We start from the raw sequence: 16,589 nt of genomic DNA, 5'->3' as shown, positions 1-16,589 counted from the left end.
GCCCGCCGTTCCTTCCCTCCCGCGGAGGTGGGGGTTGGGGGGTGGAGGAATGATTCGGTTTAACCCTGGGTTCCCCGAACCCACTTTAATTTGCTCAATTTTACTAATTTTCCTCTTTTCCCCCTTCTTCCTCTGGTTTCCTCCTTCTGTGGCAAAGTGGTTTGTATCCCGTACGAATTGGAGCGAGCCCTAACCTTAGCCTCTCTCTTGCCACCACCACTCTAGCCTTTCGCGTGGCTTTCCATCGAACTCGGCAAATTTTGCAAAAGGGGGGAGGGCTTTTTAAAATTGCATTTGCAAAAGTTCGCTATCTGGCCTGGCAAGAGGGGGGGGACGGAGGGAGGGAATGGGGAGCAGGCCCCGCCCCGCCGCCCTTTGCAAATAAAAATCTAGGGGGGGGGGAGGAGCAGGAAGTGGCGGTGCGAGGGCTGCTGCACAGCTAACACAGCCGCGTTCCGGACGGCAGCGCGTGCCCCGAGCTCTCTGCCTTCCCCCGCCCGCCAGCCCGAGCCCAGCCCGCGATCCCAGCAGCAGCCCGCAGAGCAGCCCCAGCAGCAGCGCCATGGCCGGGTGGAACGCCTACATCGACAGCCTTATGGCGGACGGGACCTGTCAGGACGCGGCCATCGTAGGCTACAAGGACTCGCCCTCCGTCTGGGCCGCTGTCCCCGGGAAGACCTTCGTTAGCATTACGGTACTGCGAGGCTTGTGCGGTCCGGGGCATTGATCAGGCTTAGACCCTCTGGGAGACTTGGGTGGGGGCGGGCGCAGTCTAGCGAGGGCAGTGAGAGGCCGTGATCCGGTCCTCTTCCTGAAGCGGCGCGAATGGCGGCTGCATGAAACTAGGTCCCTCTGTTGCCCCCCAAGCTCTACGCCCATCGGCGGCGGCGCCCATCTCGCCCGCCGCCCCGCTTTCTGCGACGGGGCGTTACATCCGGGGCACAGGGCGGGGAGGGGCGCGCCGCCCGGTGCGGCGGCCCACTTCCGCCTCCTCCAGGGCGGGGCAGGCACGCGCTGCAATTTTAGCCTGGGATTATGATTGATAAGGGGCTTGGGGAGCTTGGACTCCCCTTTGGGCCGACTGCTCGCTCTCCCTCCACCATTGTTTCCTCTTATGCTGATGGGAGCGCCAGGCGCGTGGCCTTGGGCCCTGCAGGACCTCGGTAGCACCCTGCCCCTCCCAACTCCGTTAGAGAGGGCGAGGCCGCAACCACACACACCCCCAATTCGGCACGTTAGCCTCAACATTCCTGTGAGGCCAATCCCGGAAGTCCCCTCACCCTCCCTTCCCGCCATCCGGCAGGGCTCGGAGTAGGGGAACTTTGCGAGAAGTTCTGAGACGGTAAAAGTGAAGGGATAAGGCTGCTGCTGTCCCTGCCACCACCTTCCCTGACCACACTGCCCGGAAGTGGGGAGGGGGAGCGGAAGTTCGAATGGGGGGGAAGGGGATTTCCGGGCGGGAGGGTACCGGATATGGGGTTTGGGGTTTAAGGGGGAGAAGGAGTAAGGTTCTCTGGGATGTCTAGACTCAAAAGATTAATCTCCTGCCCTTATAAACTTTTTAAACTTAATTAGAAAGCCCCCAGGGGTCAGCTTCCTTATCTTGGGACATACATACCTAGACCTAAACTCTAGCTCACCGGGAGACCCAGGAGTCCCGGCTCCTAACAACGCCTGCAGAACCTTTGACCAAATAAGGACAAAGTTACTTCTCCTCCCTTCCTACCCCCTCCCTTCCCCTCTCCGCTTCTGCTTTTCCTGAAGGACTGTTCTGAGCATCCAAAGGCTCCCCCCTCGATCATTGATCCGTTTTTGGTACCCAACATTTTTCTTTGCTTTTTCTATTAAACATGAAAATCTAATTCTTCAAAGGAATATTTTTCCTTCCCTGGACTCATTTAATAGTTTAGGATCATTGTCGTTCTCTACACTACCCACAGTACTGTTTTCCCCAACTTTTGATGGTGTGTATGAAACACCTTCACCTCCAACTCCACAGTACATAAGAGGACAAGTTATGCAGGTGCACTAACTTAATGAGGTGATTGATTCTTCTAGCCAGCTGAGGTTGGTGTCCTGGTAGGCAAAGACCGGTCAAGTTTTTTCGTGAATGGGCTGACACTTGGGGGCCAGAAATGTTCTGTGATCCGGGACTCACTGCTGCAAGACGGGGAATTTACAATGGATCTTCGTACCAAGAGCACCGGGGGAGCCCCCACCTTCAATGTCACTGTCACCATGACTGCCAAGAGTAAGTTTGATTCGCTGGCTTTGAAATCCCTAACCTCCTGTTAGTCACTTGGTTTTATGTGTGTCAAAGCTGCAAAACAGTATTTACTCTGCTGGATATGGGAACCTTGGATGGCTCCCCATATCCCCATCGTGTAAAGAAACTACATTACCTCTTAGTGTCTTCTTGCTTTGAGCTTTTTGAGATTAGTTTGTTGGGAGTAGACTGTTGGAATCTTTTTTTTTTTCAATTTTTTTTTTTCTTTTTGGAGCTGGGGACCGAACCCAGGGCCTTGCGCTTGCTAGGCAAGCGCTCTACCACTGAGCTAAACCCCCAACCCCTGACTGTTGGAATCTTAAGTCAGCATTTGGCTCTAATCTTGAGTTCTGTAAAGACTTGAGGTAGGAAGCAGTTCCTAGCCACATCAGTCTACAACCTGTAAGCCTATGACCTCTAAATTTTGCTTCTTTCCTTACTAGTCTTAAAGCTTTTTTTTCTTCTTTGAAAAGCTCTATTGTTTTAGGGTGACTGACAGCCTGCCTGTGTATAAGGGGAGGAGGGAATGAGGTTAGGTTACAACCCCCGGGGCTGGACAGCTGCTGAACAGCTGGCTGGGTTGAATTGTGACACCTGGGTCCTAGCTTCCTTTCTCTTTCCTCCAGCGCTAGTCCTGCTGATGGGCAAAGAAGGTGTCCACGGTGGTTTGATCAACAAGAAATGTTATGAAATGGCCTCTCACCTGCGGCGTTCCCAGTACTGACCTCATCTGTCCCTTCCCCCACCGCTCCCTTTGGCTTTTGCACCCCCTTCTTTCCATACACACACATACCATTATTTTTTGGGCCATTACCCCATTTCCCTTATTGCTGCCAAAACCACATGGGCTGGGGGCTGGGGCTGGATGGACAGATACCTCCCCCTACCCATACCCCCTCCTGTGTGTGTTTGGGAAAAAATTGTTTTGGGTTTCATTTTGTTTTACTTTTTTTGTTTTGTTTTTTTTTTTTTTTTCTGAATAAAAAAAGATTCTACTAACAAGGACCTGTGTGGTTTGCACTTCGCATTAGTTGGAAGACAGGCACTGTGACCCACCTCAATTAGGTATCTGCGTCTTGATGTGACATAGGCCCCTCTATAGTGTTATTTCCATTTCAGGTCCAGTTGAATTAGTATGTAATGGAACATAGCCACCCAGACCAGAGAATGGGTCCAAGCCTGCGGGTGAGGCAGGGCCACTTGAGTCATCCTGTGTAGGTGGGGCTCCCCCTCCCTGAGTCATAGCAAATGCAGCCAGGGCTGTCCCCCTGACAAGTTAATCTTATGAGGTGATTATTTTTCCAGCATTTCACCTGTGTAAAGATGATCTTATCCTTTTTTTCATCCACAAAAACAATTTTATTAATTCAAGAATCAAGAAGTGAAGACCATGTCCCTATGGCTTCTAGCCCCCTCAAAAGGATAAGGCTGGGTTCATGAACCTGGGGTAGAAATGTCCCCTATCCCTCACCCTCAGCTTATTAGACTGGAAAAGTTTGTGCAAAGAGATCACCAGAGGTGCCAAATATGGGGGTTGTGTCAGGCCAGGGCAGCAGATGAAGGAGAAGGTGAGGGGTCTGTGGAGGGCCCTGGAAAGACCAGGGGAGCAGGAGCTAGGGAGCCAAAGGAGGTGGGAAGAGTAGGGCTAGAGCCTAGGAGTGGGGTCCATTCTGAAGCAGGTTGGTCTCTTGGCTCCCCTTCATCACCTTCCTCTTCTTGCCCTTGAGTTTCTTCCTGTTCCTCATCCCCAGGCCCCCGATGGACAGGCTGTTTACAGATAGGGCAGGTCTTTCGGGTCTGAGTGAGCCAGGGGTCCACACAGCGACTGTGGTAAGCTGTGGAGTAGCATGTGTGAAGCATCTGGTTCCTGCAGGTTGGGCAGGAGCATAGGCTTGGGCACACAGAATAGAAGCCTTACCATGAGCACAGGGAAGTATCCGAAGCTTGTCCCCGTCCTCATACTCATCCAGACAGATGGCACAGACATCATACTCATCTCCTGGGAAAGGGAAAGGATTTTGAGCTGCTGGGAATCAAACCTAAGAAAGCTCACTACACAAGGCTTATTTCCCCAGTTCTTTACGCCAGTGCAAACTTAGGGCACATAAAACCTTGGGGCTAGAGGGGACAAGCAGAGATAAGGGAAGTGGGTTGGGGGGGGTAGGAGGGGAAAGCAGAACTGGGAGGGGCAAGGCTTTTGCTATATCCTTATATGGTCCTAGAGGCTCCAAGTCTAGAAAACCCAAGCCCTCACCTGCTCTGAGTTCTTTCAAGTCTTTACATCTTACTCTACACCCCCATACACAAGGCCAGAAATTTCCTTTGTTCATCTTTGCTTTCTAGCCCGTCCTACCCTAGCTCCTTTGCTTGTGGTTAGTTGTCGGTAAGAAACAAGCAAAGGGGGCATTTTTCTGGCTCTTTGAACCCCTGGTCTACTTGGCTTAAAAATCCTTCAAGGCGAGAGCAGCCAGGAGAAAGGGTCCCATTCCAGTGCCCTTACCCTTTTTTTTTTTTTTTTTTTTCTTTTTTTTCGGAGCTGGGGACCAACCCAGGGCCTTGCACTTACCACTGAGCTAAAATCCCCAACCCCGCCCTTACCTTTTTGATAGTCATGAGTAGGAATCTGTTTCAGTTGCTCTTTGGTAAGTCTGTTCCGTTGAAGCCGTTTCCGGTGCTGGATGCAACGAACTATCTAGGGGTAAGGAAAAGTGGACCGGGCTTAAGAAATAACTGGAAAATCCAATAAGACCTCCCATCTACAGATCCAGTCTGACCTTCTAAGTTCTTTCCTTAGGTACTTACCAATACTGTTCCCATGGCCAAAACCAGCAGTCCTACAATCCCAGTGAAAGGAATGAGGTAATAGCCCAAGGGGAAGCTATTGTCTGGGACCAGAAGCACCCGAGCCCTGAGGAAAAAAAGACAGCCTCAAGCCAGGCAAAATAAGGTTACTGGCTTGGGACAAGGCATAAATGAGAAAATCAAAACAGATGAGGAAGACCCTGAACCTGAGTGGATAGGGCAGTGAAGTTGGGTTCCAGACTGGCATGGAACCCAAAAGAAGAGGGAAGAAAGCATATGTCCTACCCCTTCTCGTAGACAAAAAGAGCTCGTAAGTACTCTGCACTTCTCTCTCCGATAAATACAGATGGGATCCAGATCTGTTGTTGGATTTCCTCTGTAGGGAGCAGGAGATTAGGGATTTAACCTTCCATTCCTCAATCCCCTGAAACTGGCTTTAGGCACATTTTGCAGGTCTCAACCAACTGCCCTGTAGGTCTTTAGCCCTCCCACTGAACTATACGGAGAGACCCAGCAGTACAGACTTCTTCATCCTCACCACTATTCCACACCATGTTTAGAAGTTCATTGGAATTCACGTTGTGTACCACAGCTGCACCATACCCAGCTTTCTGAGCATTTAGGACCTAAAAAGACAAAGCAGGACAGAGTTGCAAACCTTGCCTTTCTTCATTCCTGGTGTCATTTTACCCTGCTTACTACCGCCCATTCCCCATTCAGCAACCTTGAGGTCAAAGTTGCAGTCGAATCTTCGAAGCAGTGCAATAAAGACTGACCCATTGACTGGGGCTGAGGGTGGTGGGGCAATAGGACTGCAGGCATTTTCTGGGTGGGCCTCCACAAGGAACCCCTGAGGGATAAAGGCAAACAGATTTTTCATCTTTTAGTATTCTGTCTTCCACAGGACCTACTAAACATAACAGTACACATACTACCTGTATTCGGCAACTCTACCATTACTCATTCTTGTGGTCCCACCCAAATCAGAATCTACAACTCAGGTAGACATGGTGATACATGCATTTAATCCCAGCACGTGGGAGTGCAATGAGTTGGGAGGCCAGCCTGACCTGCACGGTGAGTTAGGGACAGCCAGAGTTAGAGTCCAGTCTCAAAAAAACAGAAAAGATCTCAGCTTCCTGAAGATGCAATTACAGTAAACAACATCCCTTTACCCAGAGGCTCCCTTGACTTCTCAAGGCTAGTTTAGTTCTGCTTTTAAGTTTCCCACGGACAGTGATTCAGCTTGCTACTTATTTGACTTTCACAGCATATTCAATTGCTTCGTTTTCCAATTAGCCATCTTACAACTCTACTGCTGTGGCCCGAGTTCTTGCTATGTGGCAAGAACTTCGTAATGAACTACTACAGACATGCTTATCTCACTAGTTAGCACAATAGCCCTAAATTAATTTCTATTACTTGTTTTCCAATAAAAGACTGTCCACAGCCATCCATGCAGATAGTAAGTAGCTCCAGAGACATGGCTGATAAGCACCTGTTCCTTATCTTAACCCGTTCTCAGACTTCCTCTTAAATTTGGAAATTCTAGGGGCTGGAGATGGCTCAGTGGTTAAATAGCACTGGCTGTTCTTCTAAAGGACTTGAGTTCAGTTCCTAGCACCCATGTGGCATGGCAGCTCACAACTGAGTGTAACTCCAGTTTCAGGGGATCTGACACCTTCACACCTAAGTACATAAAGTAAAAAAAAACCTGGGAGTTCTAGGGGTGGACATTGTCTTTTATCTCTAGATTCTGGACTCTGAGCTGGACACGATCATGCACATGTTTTTTCGGGGGAGGGGAGGGTTGCTGGAGATTCAACCTAGAATCTCACTCATACTAGGAAAAGCACCCTATCACTGAACTGTATCCACAGTCCAATGTATTCCGCTGCTATCTCAACTATTTCCTACCTCCTGAGCACGGATACTTAACCCCTGCCCAGGATACACGTAGGGAAATGGGGAAAGCATCACCTGGAGTCCCTCATCGCTCAGAGTGGCCCCAAATAGAGCTGGAAGGTCTGCAAAGTCCATGCTGGCATTGTGCTCCGAAGTCTGCAGATAAAACAGTACATTTTCCAGTCTGAAACCCATCCTCAACACCCTTTCCCCATCCGACCCTCAGACTCACCGCTCGAATAAGCCCTCGGATAGGGGCTGCTCCCCACAGCACAGTAGCCACAACAACAGGGAGCGGGAAGGCCGCAGGGTGCATGGCAGCAGGAGGGGTAAAGCTGGGAAGGTCGCGTCCTGATAGCAGGAGCAGAAGCCAAGTCCTACGCCTTCTCTGCCTCTCCTTCAGGATCCCAGGGGTCCAACCACCCCTAGGTCCCACTTCTCAGCTACATGGGGGCGTCGGGGAAGGAACTCCGATTCGGGAAGTGAGATATCAAACCAGCTTAGTGGAGCTGGAAAGGGAGACAATGTATCTTTCTCTGGTACAGAAGTAGAACAGAATAGGAACGAAGGCAAACAGGTAACAAAAAATAACTTCTGGGTGGGAGAAATCTCAAGGAGGTGGGACTTCCGGCCAGGTAGGCCTTCTTCCTATGCCCCTGGAAAAGGATTTCCGGTAAGAAAGGCCGCTTCCAGTATTGGACGCTCAGGACGGAGGACTTCCGGTCCAAAAAGGCCGGTTGAAAGAAATGTTCGACACGTAGAGCGTGCCTGCGGAGATGAAGGGAGCTCCGGTGCTCAGCAAACGATCTAATTTTTTTCCCTTAGTCCCTGAGATCTTGGAGCTACCCTGTTTACAAACCTCTCCTTCTTCTGGCCGCCGCGATACGTTCAAGTATCGCGAGAATGCTCATCAGCCTCTTACCCCCTCCTTCGTCGCTGGAAATTACCGCGAGAGGCCTCATAGCTCGAACTCGACTGACTCACTTGCTCTCGCGATATTTTCAAACAAACTATTTTTCCCGCGATTCCAATTCTGGGGGACGGGAGCTACAGGGTAGCTTCCTAAATCGGCCACGCCCCTTCGCCTTGCATCTTAGCCCCGCCTTATTCCCGGCTGCCTTTGCGCTACGAGTCTGCGCCCGCCCCAGCTTCCAGCTGGAGCCAGATTTGCCTGTCGGAGGGGCGTGCGCGCGCGCGCCCTCGCCCTGTTGCGCGCTGGTGTCACCTTGGGCGCGAGCGGGGCTGTGCGTGCACGGGACCCAAAGCCGAGGGCCATCAAGGGACGATGGCGGCGACGGCGAGTCCCGGGGCTGGCCGGATGGACGGGAAACCCCGTACCTCCCCTAAGTCTGTCAAGTTCCTGTTTGGGGGCCTGGCTGGGTAAGCTCAGGCCCCAGGATTGGGGAAAAAGGAGGAAGGGACGGGAGCAAGCAACTGGGCCCTGTGCAACTTGGGAGTATGTTGCAGTAAATTGAGCCCGTGCGGGGTCCCTGATGGGTTGCTAAGATCTATTCACCCATTGCAGGGGCCCAACTGGGCTGCATTCAAGGGTCATTGCCCCGTGTTTCCACCACCATTGCTTCACTGTGCCTGTTTGGGTTGTGGGTCGAGGCCACTAAAGGCTTTATCATAGGACACCTTTTCCACCCTTCCTTAGACTTCCTGTAGTCCTAATTCTGCTTGAACCTTAAAGAACTGCCCGAAGTATTTTGATTTGCGTGGTCTTTACTGGGCAACTGTACTTTTTCTGGCACTTTTCCCTTGATGCACTTAAACACATTCCCACCAGCCTCCTGAATCCTTAGTTGCATGTCAGGCCCTGACCTTTGTAACTTCTTGCTGCCAGGTTACAGTAGAGCTGGAACAGCTGACCTCTGATTTCTTCCCTGTCTTACTTCAGGATGGGCGCTACAGTTTTTGTGCAGCCCCTGGACCTGGTGAAGAACCGGATGCAGTTGAGTGGTGAAGGCGCCAAGACTCGAGAGTACAAAACCAGTTTCCATGCCCTCACTAGCATCCTGAAGGCAGAAGGGCTGAGGGGCATTTACACTGGGTACTGTGGCCTCAAGTTGGGGAGGGAGGTTGCTGGTTGGCAGGTTCAGACCTTGGCCAGATGTGCTGACATTTCTACTCCACAGGTTGTCAGCCGGCCTACTGCGCCAGGCCACCTACACCACTACACGTCTTGGTATATATACAGTGTTGTTTGAGCGCCTGACTGGGGCTGACGGTACACCCCCTGGCTTTCTCCTGAAAGCCCTGATTGGCATGACTGCAGGTGCAACTGGTGCATTTGTGGGAACACCAGCTGAGGTGGCCCTCATCAGGATGACTGCTGATGGCCGGTGAGTTCCAAGGCTAAGCTTAACTCCAGCCCCATTCCTGGAATCTAGGATGATTTCCTTGTTGTCGTTTGTCTTTGTCTACATCAGGGCACTTAACTGTTCAGGCTTCCCTTTCTTTGATCCTATGGACCCTGGGTGGTCCTGATCTTGGCCTTTCCCTGCCCTTCCCCCAGGCTTCCAGCTGACCAGCGCCGTGGCTACAAAAATGTGTTTAATGCCCTAATTAGAATTGCCAGGGAAGAAGGAGTCCCCACACTGTGGCGGGTGAGCGAAAGGGTTGGAGTCTTAGGGGATGTTGGGTTAGATCTCTGGCCTTTTTGACTCTTGTCTCCGTTGCCTCCATCCTCCCACCTCCAGGGCTGCATCCCTACCATGGCTCGAGCTGTTGTCGTCAATGCTGCCCAACTTGCTTCTTACTCCCAATCCAAGCAGTTCTTGCTGGACTCAGGTGAGAGATCAGGCTGAGCATTTGCTGCCCAGTCCGGCCTGAGCTACCTGAGAGTTGACCACCTCCTTCTGCCTCACCTCCCAGGCTACTTCTCTGACAACATTCTGTGCCACTTCTGCGCCAGCATGATCAGTGGCCTGGTCACCACTGCTGCTTCCATGCCTGTGGATATTGTCAAAACTAGGTGAGTCTCTAGCCTGGGATGGAGAGCTCCGGGAGCGTCCCCTTCTGTCTTTCATGCTCATATTTCCTCTCTTTCAGGATCCAAAATATGCGAATGATTGATGGGAAGCCAGAGTACAAGAATGGGCTGGTGAGGAGGCAGGGAGGGGGAGCTGGATCAAAGTGTATTGGGTGCCCTGGGAGGGATGTGAAGGGAGCTGGGTATAGGGGACAGAGTGCTTGAGGCCAGGTCCTAGCCCCAGCACTTGCCTGCCTGTCTGTCTAGGATGTGTTGCTGAAAGTCGTCCGCTATGAGGGTTTCTTCAGCCTGTGGAAGGGCTTCACACCATACTATGCCCGCCTGGGCCCCCACACTGTCCTCACCTTCATCTTCTTGGAACAGATGAACAAGGCCTACAAGCGTCTCTTCCTCAGTGGCTGATCTGGCAAGGTCCTGAGACTCGTGTGCCAGGGTTTCCAAGTCACCCACTGCTATTACAGTCGCTGTGCCCTGGGGGGCCTGGATTCTGCTACCCTGGGCTATTCTATTTATTTTCCCTCTACAGTGTGGTCCCCTCCTTTGTGGTAAAGAACTTTAGTCTGTTCTACCCCTGCTCCAGCTTGCTGTGCCTGGCCTGATGCTTAGGATCATTCTGTCCCTGGCTGTTCCTGAGGAGACCTAAGAAACACCCTGAGGATTTCTAGTTTCTTTTTGGGTGTTAATTTCAGGGCACACAAGACAGCAGATCCCTCTCTCTGAGGAATCAAAGGCAGATCTGAGTAGACAGGAGAAAGCAGAAGCTGTCAAGATGGCCAAAGGGTCTATGATGGAAGGATGTGACCTTCCTCCTCCCTGAGGACTTAATAAATTGGATTGATAACCCCAACCCTAAATCTGGATAGTCTTGAGGATCAGAGGGGGAGCTAGCTGCATAAAGAAGCTTATATCTCTGGGAAAAAACTGGAGTTTTTAACAAAATTATTAAAGAAAATCACCTACCAGTTTTATGAAAATGCTATTTAAGTAAGTCGTAACTCAACAGCTGACAGGAAAAAAAAAAGAAGAAAGAAAACTGGGCCTTGTGCACGTGCATGCTTTCAAGCCATTTGCCCCAAAATGCAGCTGACTCACAAATTACATCACAGTTCTCAGGAGAAGCCTCTGGGATCTGTCTTTTCAGCAAAAAGAGGGAAGGGATAACAAGTCTAAATTGGAGCAGGGCATAGTGGTTCACACCTATTATCCCAGCACCCAGGAGGCAGATTTCTGAGTTCAAGACCAGCCTAGTCTACAAAGTGAATTCCAGGACAGCCAGGGACACAGAAACCATGTCTTGAAGAAAAACAAAACAAACAAACAAAAACCATGGACTTCGGTGGGCTAGAAGCACAGTGGTTGAGTGAGAGATCCAGAGCTCTTGAGGGAACACATTGGAGTCAAACCCAAGGATTGAGGCAAAAGAAGAATATTATTCAGAAACTGGGTTGGTTAGGGAAAGTGATTTTTTCTTCTTTTTTTTTTTTTTTTTTTTTTTTTGTTTTTTTTTGGAGCTGGGGACCGAACCCAGGGCCTTGCGCTTCCTAGGTAAGCGCTCTACCACTGAGCTAAATCCCCAGCCCGATTTTCTTCATTTCTTAAGCGTGTGATTACCAGGCCTTCAAGAATCCTACAGACTTCTATAAAGAGCTATGGGAAGGTCAAACCAGAAGAAGTGCCAGGCAGCCGGGGGGCTGGGTGCCAGGCCAGAGAACAGGCAGGCAGCAGGTGCAAGCTGTCCCCTTGGCAGAGCCTTAACACAAAGAGATGGTAGTGCAGCATCCTGGTACCTCTGTTGCTACTTTCCTTAATTCCAGCACACTGTGTCTTAGGTTACTCAAGGTGCTACCTGGAGGCATTTGAAGCCTGCACCTTAAGGAGTTTAAACTCCATCAAGAAGATGGCGGGAACATTTGGAAATGGCTATAGTAGTGGACTGCACCCTGACTGCTTAGGAGAGAGACTTGTTCATGGTGGTGAGATAGGCTAAAGAGCTAGAACTCGTAGCTGAAGTGAGAATGGGCACAGAAGAGAACTGTTGGCACAGTGACCCATGACACATTTGTAGAGGTTCAGGTACACGATACCATGAGAGAGGAAGCTGGACTGGTAGGTAAAGTCCATGAAGAGAAGTCTTTGATCGCTAACCTCTAAGATTTGTCCTTTACTTGGAAGAGTTTGGAAAGAGATTCAGTCAGGTTCACAGAAAAATCTAGAATCATCTGAAAAAGGGTTATTCTGTAGACCCAGAAAAATGCAACCTTCCTTCATCTGGGCCCCAAGCCTGAATTAAACTAAAATGGGGTACGGAACAAGGCCTGGCTGGGAGAATTGGTGGAATTTTGGGAGAGATGCTATTACATCCAGCTTTGAAAGCATGAGGCTTAAGACTACAGTCAAATCCAACAGGCTGCCACACCTCTTCCCAGTCGCACTGACCTGGCCGGCAAGAGAGTTGTGTTCTAAAGGTTGTGGGTGTGGGGAACATACCCACCTCTGCAGTGGGCAGGCAGTCTTTAGCTCTGCCTCTCAGCTGTAGAACATTTTCTATTCTGGAGTTGATACTTGAAGTACCCTGGTGGGTAGCCAAACCCTGCAGGATACGAATCACTAAAGTGGAGGTGTCCTACCTGCCCACCCTCAGCTACAACCAGAGGTTGTTGGGTATTTGGGATTAGGGTGGTGGCAGTTGAGACTTTGGGAATTCTTAGAACAGGTGCTTCAGCCATTCCCATTCCCTCCAAAAAGCTACATTTTCTTTTAAAAAATAGTTTTATTATACAAATGATAACACTGGTAGAAAACCAGAGTGTTAACCAAGGGAAAAGTACTCATGATACTTAGGGGTAGTGCTCCCATCCTGATGAATGACTTTCCACATTTTCTTCCAAGGGTGAACATTTAGGAGCCACACTATTCCTATCTGCTTTTTCCAGCTCTTTTTTTTCCCCCCACAAAGTGGTAGTGACCATGTAGCCTGGCAATACTCTAAGCAACGGAGGGAGATTGGTCCTGTGACCACGGGGATACATCACCTCACTACCTCTTGATTTGTAGGTTTGGATTTGGGTGCCTAGATGTAAAGAAGGGGCTTCAGATAAAGGAGAAGTAAATAGGAGGTCCTGTAATGCTCTCAACCTCCTGTCCTAGCTAGGTCCTAGGAGAGTCCAGTAAAGTCTTAGCATTCACGGTCACAGACTGTGGCCTGAGTACCTAATACCCACTCTGCCCAATAGGTCCTGACCATGACCCTGACTCAGAGCTGAGGGTCTCCGTCCTGCTACCAGAGGCCCCACATGCCCATTAGGCCTTACCCACAGGAAAAGGCTAGACCGGAAAGTAGGGAGTGATCCTTGAAGGGAGAGCAGCCAGGCCCAGGGCATAGTTACTTGCCTTGCTCTCTGCATTTCCAGGCTTGTGGTGTGTGTGCTTGTGGCCAATGCAGCAGATTGGTCCATGTCCAGATTGTGCGGTGTCACATGCCAGATCCAGGTCAGCAACACGATGAGGACCACAGAGGCAAATAAGAGCCAGAGGAGACCCAGAATATAGAAGCCCAGGGGGAGGAGGCAACAGAAGTCAGAGTTGAGAAAAGGATTGCTTTTAGGAGTATCAGAACTTGCTTGAGGCACCGCTTGGGAATTTAGACTATTCTGCTCTGGGATTATTATTGAGGATTCTAAGGTACGGGGTAAAGTGGGCTCTGGGGTATAAAGTTGTTCTAAAACGGTCTTTGGGATAGACTCTGGAGGGGCCAGGGTGGTAGTGAGCACTGGGGGGATAGTAGACACTAGAATACTTGGGGTGCTGCTGGACTCTGGGGTAGTCAGGGTGGGAGTGGTAAGCATTGGGGTACTGCTGGGCTCTGGGGTAGACACAGGAGTGGTAAGCATTGGGGTACTGCTGGGCTCTGGGGTAGACACAGGAGTGGTAAGCATTGGGATGCTGCTGGGCTCTGGGGTAGACACAGGAGTGGTAAGCATTGGGATGCTGCTGGGCTCTGGGGTAGACACAGGAGTGGTAAGCATTGGGATGCTGCTGGGCTCTGGGGTAGGCACAGGAGTGGTAAGCATTGGGATGCTGCTGGGCTCTGGGGTAGGCACAGGAGTGGTAAGCATTGGGATGCTGCTGGGCTCTGGGGTAGACACGGGAGTGGTAAGGATTGGGGTGCTGCTGGGCTCTGGGGTAGCCTGGGTGGAGGTGGGCTCTGGGGTGGCGGTGGGTACAGTATTGTTTAGACTGTAGAAGGCTGTGTTGGATTCCATGGTATCTGGGAGTGTGGCGAAACCTGGGATCTCTGTGTGGGCAAATGTAGATTGTTTCTTAGTGGGTTCGTGGATGGGAGGCAAAGAAGTCATTTGTCTGTCTGGAGAAGTGGAAGACTCTGAGTAGAATAGGCCCCAGTGGGTAGTATGAGCTTTAGTGTTAGTAGAGAACTTCACCTCAGTCCTTGAGGTAGGGGTATCAGCATAGTCATCATAGTCTGTGTCACCCTCATTGGTAGGGCAGCCCTTCCCTGGGTAGGAGTAGACAGGCGCATTGCCCAAATTGGCACATCGTACACTGGCCACATTAGCAGTCATGGCCTTGACATCTACACCCTCCTTCCATAAGTAGACACGGTTGGGGTCTTCCTGGAGCCAGTTACGGAAGTAGAGGATTTCACAATCACAGTACCAGGTGTTGGCATGGAGAAAAACAAAAGGCAAGAGGAGGGACCCAAAGAAACCCTTTGGTATTGTGCTGAGCCAGTTCCCTTGAAGGTAGAGGGTGTCAAGAACCTCTAGCCCATCTAGGAGCCCAGGGGGCAGCTCACGAAGTTTGTTGTTGGCCAGACTGAGTTTCGACAGCTTAGTTGTGGGCATTAAGAGCCCAGGGGGCAGACTCTTAAGATCATTGTTCTGCAAGTAGAGTTCCTCAAGTTGGCCCAGGCCTTCCAGGGCACCAGGAGACAGTGAGCCCAGCTTGTTGAAGGAGACGTCTAGAGTAGTGAGTGCAGGCAGTGCCCGTCCTAGGGAGGGCAGACTTCGCAGGTGATTGTGGGATAAGTCCAGGGTTTCCAGCTTTAACAGTTTCTCATGGGCCTGCAGGCTGGTCAGCTCACATCTACTCAGGTACAGGTGAGTAAGGTGAGTGAAATGCACCAGGTATGATGTGGAGAAGGTGCCCAGTTGGTTCTTGCTCAGGCGGAGGATGCCTGTGTCGGCTGGCAGGTCTGTAGGCAATTTTTTCAGCTTCTTGTCCTCACAGTTTACTTCCAGCAGGCTGGTCACTTTGGAGACATCACAAGTGGGCTGGGAATGTAAGGGACTTGGCAGCAGGAACAGCAAGATGAGGAGAGCCATGTGAACCTGTGGGCAAAGGGAGTTTGAAGGGATGCCACCCATTACATCATTTCCCAGGTTCCAGCCCTCACTGCTGAGGTTCTCAGGATCCCATCTAGAAATAGCTTCTACCCATCCTAGACCCCTGCCTCCAGTCCTTGGTCCTTAGCCCCTCCTTAGATCCTCCTCCCCGTCTGCTCCCAGCCCCAGCTTACAGTCAGGCAGAAAGACCTCCGAAGGCACAGAGCTTCTTCCAGGGTATGACTCGGTCCTTCTCTCTACTAGCTCCAAGGAGAGCCAGGCCAAGGGCAGGAAGGAGATAGAGATGGGGAGGAAGTGACAACCTGATAATGAGCTCCTGTGACCCAGGGAACAGTCTCCCTTGAGGGCACAGGCTCTTATCTCCTCTCTCCACAGCTTTCCCCAAAGCCCTCCTTTTGGCTTTACACTCTCATTTTCCTTCCACCCTGGAGAGATCTAGAGACTGCAGCCACCAACCATCAGCATTCAAACGCCCCTTTGCATGCTACGCTCTCTTTGCCATAGCAGTTCTTAGAGATGTTCAATTCCTCTTTTCTGCTTCTTTACACTCCACTGCCACCTCTCCTACCCTAAGCTGAACCCCCGCCCCCTGTCCGCCAGTCTGGGGCACCCTCTGTTCTGCCTCCTGGGGCACTTACTGATACTCTAAACTGTTTAGTCTCCATGCTCAGAGCCATTCCCTCCTGGGGATGTATGTGACAACTGGTACTCATTTTCTTGCTTTCTCTCTTACCTGTGTGGTTGGTCCTTCTCAGACTCCTCTGTGGCTCCCGCTTCCTCTAGCTTTCTGGAGCAGTAAACCTGCTTCCAGAGAATTCATAGGATTTGTTACATAACCCCATAAGTGCCTGGGATATACTTTGCTGTGCATTCAATCACCACTTCTGTCCTAGACTTAAGTCTTTATCTCTACTCTAGACCCCATTTCCTGAGGCCTAAATACTTAACATTAGATTGTCTCTCTTCTTACATGTTCTTCAAGTGTGAAAACAGTGTATATCACTGAGAGGTTCTGACAGGAAGGTCATGAGTTTGAAGCCAGTTTGGGCTACAAAAGAGAAGACCCTTCTCATTAAACAAAACAGCAAACTAACATCCAAACCTCAAGTACATTAAAAGGAGTTCATTATGCAAATAGCTTCATCTGCTGGTCATGGAGGTACAGGACTGTCTATAATACCAATCCACGGAAAGCAGAGGCAGGAAGAGCATGAGTTCAGAGCCATCCTGCACTGTATGCCGAGACCTTATCTCAAAC

At 50.6% G+C, this 16,589-nt stretch overlaps 4 protein-coding genes across 5 annotated transcripts; 2 read left to right on the top strand and 2 right to left on the bottom strand.

Moving 5' to 3' along the window:
• Positions 1-24: 24 nt before the first annotated feature.
• Pfn1 (profilin 1) lies at positions 25-3,268 on the top strand. The gene is made up of 3 exons (XM_032914383.1): positions 25-694; positions 2,059-2,251; positions 2,893-3,268. Exons 1-3 carry the CDS (start codon positions 563-565, stop codon positions 2,988-2,990), a joined length of 423 nt encoding a protein of 140 aa, XP_032770274.1. The 5' UTR covers positions 25-562; the 3' UTR covers positions 2,991-3,268.
• A 333-nt stretch (positions 3,269-3,601) lies between these two features.
• Rnf167 (ring finger protein 167) lies at positions 3,602-7,922 on the bottom strand. 2 transcript variants are annotated; one of them, XM_032914380.1, is made up of 9 exons: positions 7,206-7,922; positions 7,049-7,129; positions 5,793-5,918; positions 5,607-5,694; positions 5,354-5,444; positions 5,069-5,174; positions 4,865-4,958; positions 4,185-4,265; positions 3,602-4,101 (listed from the first exon to the last, which is right to left on the bottom strand). In XM_032914380.1, exons 1-9 carry the CDS (start codon positions 7,287-7,289, stop codon positions 3,806-3,808), a joined length of 1,047 nt encoding a protein of 348 aa, XP_032770271.1. In that variant the 5' UTR covers positions 7,290-7,922; the 3' UTR covers positions 3,602-3,805. The 2 variants fall into 2 exon arrangements, with proteins under 2 accessions (XP_032770271.1, XP_032770272.1); XM_032914381.1 differs by lacking the exons at positions 7,049-7,129; positions 7,206-7,922 and having other exon boundaries at positions 5,845-5,918.
• A 173-nt stretch (positions 7,923-8,095) lies between these two features.
• Slc25a11 (solute carrier family 25 member 11) lies at positions 8,096-10,942 on the top strand. The gene is made up of 8 exons (XM_032914382.1): positions 8,096-8,353; positions 8,874-9,026; positions 9,112-9,318; positions 9,492-9,582; positions 9,676-9,766; positions 9,851-9,950; positions 10,028-10,079; positions 10,215-10,942. The coding sequence occupies exons 1-8, from the start codon at positions 8,259-8,261 to the stop codon at positions 10,368-10,370; spliced, it is 945 nt and encodes a 314-aa protein (XP_032770273.1). The 5' UTR covers positions 8,096-8,258; the 3' UTR covers positions 10,371-10,942.
• A 1,787-nt stretch (positions 10,943-12,729) lies between these two features.
• Gp1ba (glycoprotein Ib platelet subunit alpha) lies at positions 12,730-15,310 on the bottom strand. The gene has a single exon (XM_032912812.1). It carries the CDS (start codon positions 15,308-15,310, stop codon positions 13,157-13,159), a length of 2,154 nt encoding a protein of 717 aa, XP_032768703.1. The 3' UTR covers positions 12,730-13,156.
• Between the last annotated feature and the right edge of the window lie 1,279 nt (positions 15,311-16,589).

Source organism: Rattus rattus, chromosome 9 (assembly GCF_011064425.1).
Source record: "Rattus rattus isolate New Zealand chromosome 9, Rrattus_CSIRO_v1, whole genome shotgun sequence".
Lineage (NCBI taxonomy): Eukaryota > Metazoa > Chordata > Mammalia > Rodentia > Muridae > Rattus > Rattus rattus.
Note: the sequence above shows the minus strand (reverse complement) of the source record. Positions and strands in the feature narration are given on the sequence as shown.

What these genes read in the sequence shown, in the direction of transcription:
- Pfn1 (XM_032914383.1), top strand. Translation starts at nt 563, where the DNA reads ATGGCCGGGTGGAACGCCTACATCGACAGCCTTATGGCGGACGGGACC. An exon ending in AGACCTTCGTTAGCATTACG is followed by an intron (nt 695 to 2,058) that starts GTACTGCGAGGC and finishes TGATTCTTCTAG; the next exon opens with CCAGCTGAGGTTGGTGTCCT. An exon ending in TGTCACCATGACTGCCAAGA is followed by an intron (nt 2,252 to 2,892) that starts GTAAGTTTGATT and finishes TCTTTCCTCCAG; the next exon opens with CGCTAGTCCTGCTGATGGGC.
- Rnf167 (XM_032914380.1), bottom strand. Translation starts at nt 7,289, where the DNA reads ATGCACCCTGCGGCCTTCCCGCTCCCTGTTGTTGTGGCTACTGTGCTG. An exon ending in TCCGAGGGCTTATTCGAGCG is followed by an intron (nt 7,130 to 7,205) that starts GTGAGTCTGAGG and finishes TTTTATCTGCAG; the next exon opens with ACTTCGGAGCACAATGCCAG. An exon ending in TGGCCATGGGAACAGTATTG is followed by an intron (nt 4,959 to 5,068) that starts GTAAGTACCTAA and finishes CCTTACCCCTAG; the next exon opens with ATAGTTCGTTGCATCCAGCA.
- Slc25a11 (XM_032914382.1), top strand. Translation starts at nt 8,259, where the DNA reads ATGGCGGCGACGGCGAGTCCCGGGGCTGGCCGGATGGACGGGAAACCC. An exon ending in CTGAGGGGCATTTACACTGG is followed by an intron (nt 9,027 to 9,111) that starts GTACTGTGGCCT and finishes TCTACTCCACAG; the next exon opens with GTTGTCAGCCGGCCTACTGC. An exon ending in GTGGATATTGTCAAAACTAG is followed by an intron (nt 9,951 to 10,027) that starts GTGAGTCTCTAG and finishes CCTCTCTTTCAG; the next exon opens with GATCCAAAATATGCGAATGA.
- Gp1ba (XM_032912812.1), bottom strand. Translation starts at nt 15,310, where the DNA reads ATGGCTCTCCTCATCTTGCTGTTCCTGCTGCCAAGTCCCTTACATTCC.